This window comes from Onychostoma macrolepis, chromosome 03, assembly GCF_012432095.1.
Source record: "Onychostoma macrolepis isolate SWU-2019 chromosome 03, ASM1243209v1, whole genome shotgun sequence".
Lineage (NCBI taxonomy): Eukaryota > Metazoa > Chordata > Actinopteri > Cypriniformes > Cyprinidae > Onychostoma > Onychostoma macrolepis.
In genome coordinates this window covers 17,298,739-17,311,028 of record NC_081157.1, presented here as the reverse complement: position 1 = coordinate 17,311,028, position 12,290 = coordinate 17,298,739, and the positions used below count along the sequence as shown (strand labels likewise).

General features: G+C 36.7%; 1 protein-coding gene across 1 annotated transcript; it reads left to right on the top strand.

The window, feature by feature from the left end:
* The first annotated feature begins 810 nt into the window (after positions 1 to 810).
* mthfsd (methenyltetrahydrofolate synthetase domain containing) lies at positions 811 to 10,158 on the top strand. Its single transcript, XM_058769135.1, is given in 10 exon segments — positions 811 to 967; positions 1,059 to 1,162; positions 1,765 to 1,878; positions 2,018 to 2,131; positions 2,223 to 2,313; positions 2,387 to 2,499; positions 3,030 to 3,155; positions 8,428 to 8,493; positions 8,495 to 8,679; positions 8,681 to 10,158. Coding segments are annotated over 10 exon segments (1,179 nt in total). The 5' UTR covers positions 811 to 939; the 3' UTR covers positions 8,919 to 10,158.
* Positions 10,159 to 12,290: the final 2,132 nt, after the last annotated feature.

Genomic DNA, 12,290 nt, shown 5'->3' with positions numbered 1-12,290 from the left:
ATAGTTTCCATTAAAACCAATACAATTCCCATTAAAACCATTACATTTTCTATTGTGTTTTGGGCAGGATTCAATTGTTTTTTTCAGCAGGGATTGTTTTGGAGATCCTTCAGTTATTATATATGTTGCAGCAGATAAATGGTTCAGTTCTTGTGGGTTCCGGCACATACAGGAGTGGCAGGGAATGAGGAAGCAGACCAATTAGCTAAATAAGTAATGACAAAGAAAAATATAGATATGCAAATTCTGTATAGTAAAGCTGAATTTAAGTCAATCATTAAAAAGAGGACAAATAAAAATTGGCAATTGTTTTGGGATAATGAGTTAAAAGGCAAACATCTACATTCAGTACAACCAATGGTAGGTAGAGGAAGGAATTCAAGAGGGAGAAGAAAGGAGGATTGTGTTCTTTCAAGACTAAAGTTGGGACATATTCGAATTCAACATTGCACATAATAGAGAAACATCCAACAGGACTGTGTGATTGGTGTGGAGTCAGAGAAACCGTAGAACATGTACTTATTCAGTGTAATGGATATACGGAGGAGAAGTAAGCTAATCGATGAACTTCAAAAGAACGGTGAGCAGTAAGTAAAGTTAAAAGAGATTTTGAATCCAGTATAGGAGGTGATAGTCTGTTAATACAATTTCTAAAAAGAACTCAGTTAATTCATAGAATATAGATTATTATTATTATTGTTATTCCTCTTCTTTGGGCTGTAGATGGAGGAGCTGAACACGCAGCAACATGGAAAGCTTGAGTCCTGAAAGGTCTGGGAAAAGGGAATTCAAGTCTCTGATCCATTGCTTCAGTAGATGGCGGTAATGCTCAATTTGTGATTGCGAGCTGCCAACAAAAAACCGAAGAAGAAGAAGAGCCTTATAAAGATCTGTTCGTTATTGTATTAATGTGGAAAGAACTGTTAACTTTTCCACATAATGGAGTCAGTCATAAAAATTAATCAAGGTTTTTCGTTTCTTGTTTTTTTATTTATTTATTTATTTTGCTGCGAAACTGATTGATGTGTTAACTGGTGATTTGTTGTTTTAACATTTAGCGGATACTAAATGGGACATACGCCATAAAGTATGGAACTACATCGAAGTGAAAAACCTGGCCTGTTTCCCTCGACCTGTGCACAACAGAATTCCCAATTTCAAGGTAACCTTAAGATCAGCAAAGGCCCCCTAAAGAGCAGACCGGGGCTACACAATTTTTATTTACACACTGGTAAATATTTCTCAGCGACAGGGTAGGTGCTATTTGTAGACGGTTTAGAAACAAACCTGACTACTCAAAAATAATCTTTTAAGTAAATAATTTAATTTGAGCTGCAGAGTGAATCGGGTCGACGCTGTCCTCATACAGTTTATGCTATTTTCATTTCGCAACAGTTTGAAATACAAAATGGTTTCTAAAGTTAAGAAAAGTATAAACATAAAAAAAATGCATCTAAACCATATTTGTATTTCAAATACAGTTGCCTATTTAATGGCTTTTCAGCAAAAAAATTAATAAATAAAGGTTGAAACACAAAATTATTAATGAGCAACAGTAATATACATAAAACAACTTGTATATCTGAACAGAATTTTGTAACAAGGATTCTGTGGACTGTTGGTTTAGGAAGCAGCTCATGCCTGTAACAGACTCACAGATCTGCACAAGTTTAGATTCAGTGATCAAAGTGAATACGGACAGACCTCAGGAACAAGCAAGTTCCAGTGAAGTGATATTTAATCCAGTACTATCCCCGAATTCAGGGTGCACTGGAGGCATGTGCCAAGGTGTCACTCTTAGAGATCTTCACCAGTGCCGCTGTGGTCAAGGTAGCTCCTGATAAACCACTAGAGGGAGTTCGACTAGCTTCTTTGCAGGTATATTGTTTATATTGCTTGCTATCAACTGCATTTCACATCAGCCTGTGTGGTATTCTGCATTGTATGTATCATTTTAACAAAAAGAATTGACTAATACTATGGCATATTTCATATTCCATTTTATGTTTGATTGTAGGCAAGAAAAACATTGCTTGTTCCAACACCTCGGCTAAAAACTGGGTTATTTAACAGGATCATTCCACCAAAAGGTGCAACCAACAAAGACCTGCGTGTTTGTTCTACGTCTCAGGTGAAGTCGTGTATATTCAGATGTTGTATGATGTGTTGTGTGTCTGCAGTCCCTTACATCGGTTTCAGCTGACAGACTCTTTGTGCTTCAGGGTATCAAAGAGTTCAGTGTTCCGGTCGGGTTAGAAGACGAAGTTCAGGTGGATCTTGTCGTAGTTGGATCAGTGGCTGTATCTGAAAAAGGTAACTCTACATCTTACGACAACTTGAGAATTGCATCTTATCATAATGCAATGATGCTATCTAATGTCAATAGGCTACAGAATTGGAAAAGGTGAAGGCTTTGCAGACATGGAATATGCTATGATGGCATGCATGGGAGCTGTGTGTGAATCCACTGTGGTTGTCACCGTTGTTCATGATTGCCAGGTAAGCAGGGGCGGACTGGGACAAAATTACAGGCCGGGAAATCCCATAAACCCACAACAAAATTTGAAACCACAGACAACAATATTTTTTGTATCATCATCATCACATAAAAAAAAGTTTAAATGCCTAGGCTGAGGCTGTGTAAAATAATTCGAGGTTATCACTTGAACTTCCATTTTCCTTTTTAGTCTCTTCATTTTCTCTGACATCTCTCTGTCCTTTATGTGTATGTTTACTTTTTTCACTAATTTATTTCATCACATCTCCACCTTGTTGCAAACTAACCACCTCATTATAATTTGTTTGCACATAGTCTACTTTTATTTGAGAAAAAATTAAGTATTACATTAGCAGATGCTTTTATCCAAAGCGACTTACAAATGAGGACAATGTTAAGGAAACAAGAATTCTGCTCTCTAAGAAAATCCTGAACAGAATGTCCTGAGCTGAAGTTAACGTGCAAATATGATTTTTTTTTTTTTTTTTTTTTATCCTCGCATTTTTCACATTTAAGCTGATTCTGTGTTTAGGTTGTGGACATTCCAAAGGAACTCATTGAAAGTCATGACCTCACAGTTGACTTCATTCTAACTCCAACAAGAATCATAAAAACTGAATGCACACACCCAAAACCACAAGGCATCATTTGGTCAAAGGTATGTGCATCTACATCGTCTTAAAACGGTGTGACTGTTTAACTTTTCAAGGCTTTTAGCTTGATTTCTCTGTGTGTGTGTTAATTGTTTAGGAATCACCACTGTCAAAATGCCTTTTCCTATAATAATGCAATGCTAATTGATTATGAAGCGGCGTCCAATCACCAACATAAAGGCAAGACAGTGGAATCCTCCGTGACTCGTTCGCTGTCGGTCATCAAAGAGTTTTTACAAAACTTTTACAAAATTTTAATTTGCTTTTTATTTTTTTTTAATTAAACATATGGAGACGTGATACAAATCATACTGAAGCAACCCGCTGCTCGCCCATTCCTACAAACAAACAATCCGCCACATGAAATAAAGGAAATGAAAGTGATCACCAGTGCACCCTTGTGACAGTGAATGACCAACAAGAAACAATAACAAATCAATGCTCCTACAGATTATATGTTTGAAATGCTAAAGAAAATTGTGGATGCTCAGTTTAGGGAACAAGTCATTGCTCGAGAATTAAAGCAAAAGTGATGAAAACTAGTAAGTAAATGAAGGTGGCACAGACAGAAGGCTGTTCTTATGTTACAGAACACGCGTGTTAGTTTGCAGTCGGCTGTAGTCTGTGCGGTGTGTTCAAGCGCAGCTTTTTGGTCCAGACGCTGCCGATGCAAGGTGACAACACCTCTGGCTTTTGTCGCCACTAGTTCTTTGAAGTTGAGCTGGCACTGGATACGGATAATTGGCTAAACCTAAATGCTCTGCAGTGAATGTACCCCTTATTCTGAATCTCTTATTGGGATGGAAGGCAGGGGAAAGAGTGAAGGACACCTTTGCACCTGAGATGACTTGAGTATCATATGTCTGACTGTTCTCAAGGAGAGATTCTCTAGCTGTCCACTGAGTTTGAGTTACTGTGCTGCATTGTGAAGTAAGATGGTATTCTCTGAACCATCGTCCAGAATGGCATAGGTCTTCAAAGTACATTTGCCATGGTGTAACAGCATCTTGCTGAGTTTCAGGAGAACTTTGCTGCCACCTACTGGACTATCCAGGAGTAGCATTTGACTCTCCTGTTGTTCAGAATCCTTCTGTTGCAGACCTGCTATTTATAACATGCAGGGCTGTTAGATGCTTTCCCATGCAAACTTTACATGTGGCTTTCATTCTGCACTGGGCTATCTGATATTTCCTTCCACACCTCCAGCATTTTTTGTCCGCTCACTAGTTAACTTTGGAAAATTACTACACTGGTTAAGAAAGTGCTGTTTATTGTCACAGTAGTGACAGTACACAGACCTGCCAGGGGTTTCTTTCTGTGGGGTTTTTGCATCTGTTATGCTTGTGGACTGCTCTGCACCATACAAAATGGCAACTGCCTGTGGAGAGTATCTGCATGGCTTCGGGACCTCTTTCTGCGAAGCACCACAAGAGGATAAACATACCTTTTGAAATTGGCCCGAACATCATGAGGCAGTTCAGCTACACTGAAGTGGTTTATTTGTTATCCTGAATGCCACTCTGAATATTAGGGTTATGCATTAGTTCTGTAATGCCAGATGGTGGGGCTGTCTAATAGTGCTCAGTCAGAGATTTCATGGTGCAAGTATAGGTATAATGAGTGTTACTACAGGAGTCTGTGATTTAGAAGGGCCTCAAATCTCAGAATCTGATATTTGAACTGTTCTGTGGCATCGTGTGGCAGCAAATTCTCAAGTGATATCTTCAGCTGAGCGAACTGTCATGGGTCCTCTGATGTAAAGTCAGGAATGGAGGGTGTAGGACCTCTGAATAGGAGGTGTACAGCCATCAGGGACGAAGTCTTTGAATGGGTAATGAAACCTTGTGACATAATCTGGCCATTCTCTAAGTCTAGGAACAGGTGAGGGGGAACGATAAAGCATCCATGGCTGGTGTGGGGCATAATTACTTTAGCCTTTTGGTCTGCATACTGGGTATGCCCGGGTCATATGTTGTGACTGAGGATGGCTAGGGGAACTTGAACGATAGGGGGCACACCTGCCCTCTGTCAGAGACCTAGATGGCAGAAACGCTAACCTGTTCATCATCTGGAGGCTTAGAGCATTCATAGCCTGTCCATGAGTTATCAGTCTCTTTAGCAGCCTGTCCACTGCCATCTGCAATGAAGGACTTGAGATCGTGGAGCTGGTATGGGTGTGGGTTTTTGGACAGGATGCTGTAGTTCATACATGGCCGAGGACATGCTTGTATTACCTTTCCACGAATCAAACTGATTTAATCAGTCCTGGCTGATTATTGGCACTACGATGGCCATCCTGAGTTTTTATGAGGGTTTGATGAGATGCATGGGATGAGGCAGCTTGAGGCCTTTTTTTTTTTTTTTTTTTTTCTAGGGATGTTTGTAGCTAAGGTTAACAAATTAGACCTTATTGTACATGTTACCAAAACTTTTATAAGGATTTTTAAAATGATTTTAATGATCTATAAGCATTAGTGAAATAATTATATAAAACTACATTACCAGTACAGTACACACTTATTTTATATATTTGTTTGTCATTCTAGCTAATGGATCTGATCAGTAAATGATCAGGCTTAAGATTTCCTATCCTATGAGTCAGAGCTAGGGTAGGATATATAAAACTTTTAGTGATTTGTATAAGATTTTATAATTATTTTAATGCTCTATAAGCATTTCTAAAATAATTACATATCAACTGATTCTATGCATTTATTTAAAGAGCAGGTCATATGGTTTTTTTAAAGTGTCTTAATATTGTGTTGGAGTCCCCTACAACAGGTTTAAATTCATCTAAGGTAAGAAAACATTGTAATTATCGCAGAATATACATTTAATATTAGAGTCATTTGTCAATGATTACAAAAGGATTCGTTCAAAGCAGTTGTGAGCTTAAGGTCTGTAAACTCCTCCCTTCCATAAGCCTATTCTGCTCTGATTGGTCAGCTGGCCAAGTTTGTTGTGATTGGTACAAAGAGGAGTACATGAGCAAGTTAGCGAGCACTAAAGCACCTTTGCATAAAACGATAATATAGTGTTCCAATCCATTCTTAAAATAATGGCATAAAAACATTTTGTTTAACACTTATGCAAGAAAATTGTGCGCACAGCTAAAGTTTAGCTGCTAAACTGTAAACACTTAACAAAACAATAATGGTGGATACATTGGCCGAGTGTTAACATGACTAATTAATGAAACCGTACAGTTTGTAAACCAACAAAAGGTTGTGTGCATTGTATTGCTGTGGTGTCATGGGGAAAAATAATAATTTAACCAACTGATCCTTCACATCATCTTTCGGCAATGAAACATAATGTAAACACTAACTAGCGGAAGTGTTTGTGGGTAGGTCAGAGTGTTCGTATTTCACAGGCAGGCGGGGATTATGCAAATGTGTTACCTAGTGACGTATACTGGTAACAGGCTGAATATTCAAAAATATTACGACTCCTTAAGGCGGCTCAGAGTTGACTCTTTCTTTTGAGAGACAATATCTTTATTTATCATGCACTTTTTGAACAACTTTGCAGACTGTTTACATTGAAGGATAGCTAGGTTACAAACTGCAGAACAGGTATTTTTCGAAAACCCATATGACCTGCTCTTTAAAAAATGGAGAATGAGATGAACAAGATTAGGGTTAAAAGATTTCTTATTTTATGACTCCATCTCGTGGACAACATTAGTATTACAGCCTTCGTCTGTCAGCTGAAATGTCTAGTAGTTTTTAATTTTCTGTTAGTTTTTAAAATTTTCTGTTGGCCCTGAGCATTGCAGATTTATGAAACTAAGCATATTTCCTCAGAATGACCATATGAGAAGTTCTGAAGAGTTTGGATAATGCACTTTAAAAATAAGAAAATTACTCTTATCTTTTTACTCTTAAATACGGTTTAATAAATTGCCATGGCAACACCGTTCAAGATATCCAACATCCATTTGCAACTTAGCATTTTCAGTATCTTTGCATTGTGTAGACAAAATTTGATGTGATTTGCATGATGGTCCTAGGAGGAGTATGTATTTATTAATTTATAGCCTGATTTGCTTCCTGTTGGTCATAGCTAATGACTGTAAATTAGAAAGTTGTCTGGCTCGAGGAGAACAAATTGTTCTGTACAGAGTTTGGTGACTGTAAAAAAACAAAAAAAACAACCCCTCCCTCCCACACTGCTGTCAAAAGGTGGCGCTACAAAGTGTCGTCTCCATGCACATTTCTTAGCTTTTGCCAGTGTCTAACTGTCCTTAATAATGATTTGTGTGTCAAGTTTCAGGAAGTTCTAAACCTGTTAAGTGCCTTAAAAACACCTGAAAAGAATATTCAAGGTTGACACGTTGCCATGGCAACAGTATTTAAAATATCAAGAGTCCCTTCACACTTTTACATCTGCCAGGTTTTGACATTATTTTGATGAAGTTTGAAGCAAATGGAGTAAAAATAAGAGGCTGATGTCAAAGCATTTTGAAAATGGCACACTTCCTGCTGCCAGTTGGTGGCATTATCCGCTTGTTAAGTCTGACGTCACACATCACCGCTTTTGTGGCCAAACGCTCTATTAGATACCACGAGAAAACAGCAAAAGGTGCTAATATACACTCACAATGTGATCTAATACTACCAAAAAATTAGATTCCTAACCTCCATACCGAAATCCCAGATAGCCAGACAATGAAAATATAAATATAAAAATTATTTGTTGTTTGCCGCTTCACCATGATAATCCGTTCAAGATATAAAAATCCCATGGCAATTTTTCATCCTCAGCAAACGAAAATCCTAGGAGTATTGCAAATTCTAGAGCATGCACTTTTCACAAAACCTTGAATAGCCAACTTCCTGAAAACTGTCAGGCTTGATGAGTTCAATATGTGTGCAGAGTTTCACATGTATATGTGCATCCTCTGTGGCATCCTAATGAGTGCAGAATCCAACATGTGCCAATTTTCAAGAGTTTTTGAGTGTGTTAAGGACCCCATAAAGCCCCGGATAGTTGGGAAAAGAAAAACAATAGGAACTTGCGCCTCTAGTGATGTGTGCCGTAATAAACAAAGCAATTCCAAGAGGGTCCTCGCACCATTGGTGCTCGTGCCCTAATAATATAAAGTAATTTTTTAATAATCGAGGTAAAATGTTTCAATTAATCAAGATTTAGATTTTAGGTCATATTTTCCAGCCCTACCTTAACAGCCCAACCTAACTAAACAAGAAAAATAAAGCTTTATTCAGATGATCGCTTCAGATTATCTTAATTATAATAATTTACTAATGCTTTCAGTTACACACAGGAATACTGAAGAAAATACCCATTCTGAAGAAACTAAGAACACTGGAGCAGGAAGCTGGGGAAATGTGCTGCTTTAAAGACGACTCCTGCTAAAGAAGATGAAACTAAGAAATCCAAAGAGGTGAAATGGCAGCTTAATTGTCAACATAAATCTGAGCTGCAATGTGAATATTTAGCTTCTGAAGATAACACATGTGCTGGATTTGAGTGCAAATTTCTTAAAAGTTCTGTCACTATATGCCCGAGCTGGGCTACGTGTGAGTGAGTTGAAGGGCTTGCTCAGAGAACATGAAGCTGTTCCTCTGAGAATCAGCTGGCGGGGGACAAAGCAAAGAGCGTTCCTGCTGTACGCTGATGACACTGATGCAGAGCACACTCTCGCCACTTTTCAAAAGCTCTCCATTAATGGCCACACCCTACATGCTGAATGTGTCAGAAGTAAGGGGCCAAAGACCCTGAGAGGATACCAAACAGGCTGGTAATAGACTCCATGCTCCTTTTGGAGGATAATGTTTTTGATCCAGAGTTCTGTTCTGTACACCTTTCTAAACAAGAATTAAAATTATGCATAAATGTCTTGTATGCTTGCCATTGGCTCACACAAAGAATCTATAATATAAGGGAAAAAATGTGTCATGAAAATGTGAGTTTTGCTAAGGCCTGAAGATAGTGTTTTTAAAGTGTCTATTCTTATGTATTTCTTGATTAGATAAACAGTGTTGGGTAAATGGGTATATTTTATGATATAAAGGTATGTTTATGCGTGTATACTATAATTGTATTGATAGTAGTTCTGTCAAAATTAGCACGTTAATGCAGGCTATTATTTATTATTATTATTTTCGGAATAACAGCGTTATCTAAAATATTTAACGCAGACTTTTCAGACATGCACTCCACTTTGCCTCAGTGACAGGTGTTAGTCAAATGAGCGCGGAAAACGATACAGGTGACGGGAGCTTCAGTAGAACAACGGTGATCTGCGATCAGATGAAATTTTGTCAGACCGTATGTCAGTAAAACGAATCTTCCCGTCCTGTCAGCCGTTATACTGTGCTCGTAGCACGTGCTTATCAATTGCAACCGCAAATACAGCGGCATGTGTTGTAGCCTGTATCATATAGCAGCCAAATAACTTAATAACCCAACTTCTGTGATGTCTGTTAATCAAAGGACAAAATAAAAAAAGAGGGAACCAATAACCTTTTAGCTTTGATTCATCTATATTTAATTCAGTGTTAATTATGGCAGGCATTTTTGATTAAGTCTTAGTCTTTATCTTGAGACGAAAATGCTTAATAGTCTTAGTCACGTTTTAATCATTTGAGTCTTTCAGAGTTTAGTCGACGAAAAGTCATTGCATTTTTGTCAACTTTTAGTCATTACTCTATATCTCATCTGACCGATTCCCAATCCGCAGAAAATTTATCGGATCGATGCATTCCAATTCTGAATGCTCTAAACTGGGTTTTCATTAAAGCTATGTCAATATTTTTGTCATGAATCCTGTCCATGGACTTACATCTGCTTGCCACCTGAGGTTGCTCTTCCGTTACATTGACTCTCACACTACATGTCACTCCAGACTACAGACTTTTTTTACTTTTGCAAGGCACTGTGTATGTGTGTGTGTGTGTGTATATATATATATATATATATATATATATACACGTTTATAATGAATTTGTGTTATTTGTCCATGCATTTAAATTATGTAATATACATAAATTATAATAGTATACATTGTTTTTCTTGTAATACAATGTATGTATATTTACAAATAAAAAATAATTTATTTGACAAAATACAACCATGTGAATAAACAGATCATTGACTGATTTGTTAATTTATTCATTGTTATTGCTGGTATTGATTAGTGATGTAGTAATTTATTAAATATTTCTAACAGGAAAAAGTAATATTTATTAATATAATAAATTATATTAGCGCATCAGCTCTTCAGCACGTGATTAATTCTAGCCAATGAGAGCTGGAACTCTGCTTCCTTAATGAGCTGTCATTCCGGATTCAACTGATACCGCTCAGCTCTGCTCAACCAGGTAAGATTTTTACATTTCTTTGTTTAATTTCTGAATTTTCTATTAAAATTGGTAAAATTCGTTAAAATGGTTGTCAGTTAAATTACACATATTTTAGTGTTTATTTTGTTTGAGTGTTGCTTGTCTCGTTTTTTAATGGCCGACTATCCTATTTAGATCGTTTTCTGAGGTAAAATATCCTTTAAAAGTGCACATGAATTCATTAAATTAAATTATTTTACGTCCATTTTGGTGTTAATTTGATTTATTGTTGTTTTTCCTTTGCTGTTTTGCTGTTGTTTTGATTACTTAGTAAAATGGAGCTAAGTCCGTATAATGTCTTTGTTATAAAGTCCTAAACAGCAACATAAACGAGGATTTATAGCATAATACAATACCTCGGCTACACACGCTTATTAAAACTTGTTACATTTAGCGTTAATGTATGGCTGTTCATAACTGATAGACATCGGTTAACTGACAGGTAACACGACAACTTCACAAACGATATACATTCGCTTAAAGATTAGTACAAAGATAGTCATATTACTGTCATGTTAATGGTACTTAAAAATAATAATTATAAATATCTTTGTAGGAAGAGTTGCGCGTCTCACACACGAGAGAGAGAGAGGTCAGCGTAGCATACTGTATGTACCCATAAAGATGGTCACTGCCGAATGTAATTAGCCATCAATAATTAAACAATTAATTATTAAAATATATACTGAAAGTAAAAATATAGCCCAGGAAATAATATTAAGGTAACTTATTAATGTAATTATGATTTCTCTTGACTGTATAGTAGCATGTTCATTCATACAAACCTATGTAATATTTGACTGATGCATTTTTTTTTCTCCCTTTTCCATTCTCAGATATTATACCATATATTAAATAATTTTTTCAACTTTAGTTTGAAACCATTAACATAATGTTTGTCTTCTGTCTTCTTTTGAGTATTGATTGCCATCTCCTGATTGAGAGTTTAGCTCCAGCCCCAATCCTGTACTGCTGAAGCAGCTGATCAAGGTCTTCAGGATTACCACAAACAGCCAGGCAGCTGTGTGGACAGACCGCAGATAAACTCTGCAGGATGCTGGTCCTCCAGGACACCAATGTTGTAAGTGATCAACCTAGCAGTCATCCTGCATCTCTTCTCAATTTCACTGATTGATTTTTTCTCCATTTGGTTTGTGTCAGCTGCAGATAAAGAGCCACCAGGAACAGGTCGCTGCATCTTTTGTCATGTAAGTAGTACTAAGTACATTTACATTTATTTGAAGCTGCATATTCATGCATCAAGTTAAAGTCATTAGTAATTTCTTAAAGTGAAACTTTTTCCAAAAATGAAAGTTCTGTTATTTACTCACTCTCGTTGTTTCAAACCTTTATTACCTACTTACTGTATTACAATAATAATCCATTTTCATCTGTGACTCAGACATCCTCTTGGGACATAGTCTCAAACCGAATGAACACAAAAGAATATAGCCAGAATATAACTCAATCTTGTGTTAACACCATATTTAATTATGGGGATTGATTTATCTATAATTATCTATAATATCTATTTACTGTTCTGATGTAGTTATAATTGGTCATTGTTCTGTTTTATAAAACTATTCAATATTGTACTGTTCAATAGTTTGGGTCAGAAAGTTTTTTTTTTTTTTAAAGAAATTATTTGTATTCAGCAAGGATGCATTAAATTGATAAAGCGGCAGTAAAAACGTTTACAATGTTGCTCAAAAATTCTATTTTAAAGGGGTGGTTTACTGCGATTTCACTTTTTTCATTTTAAATAGTGTGTAA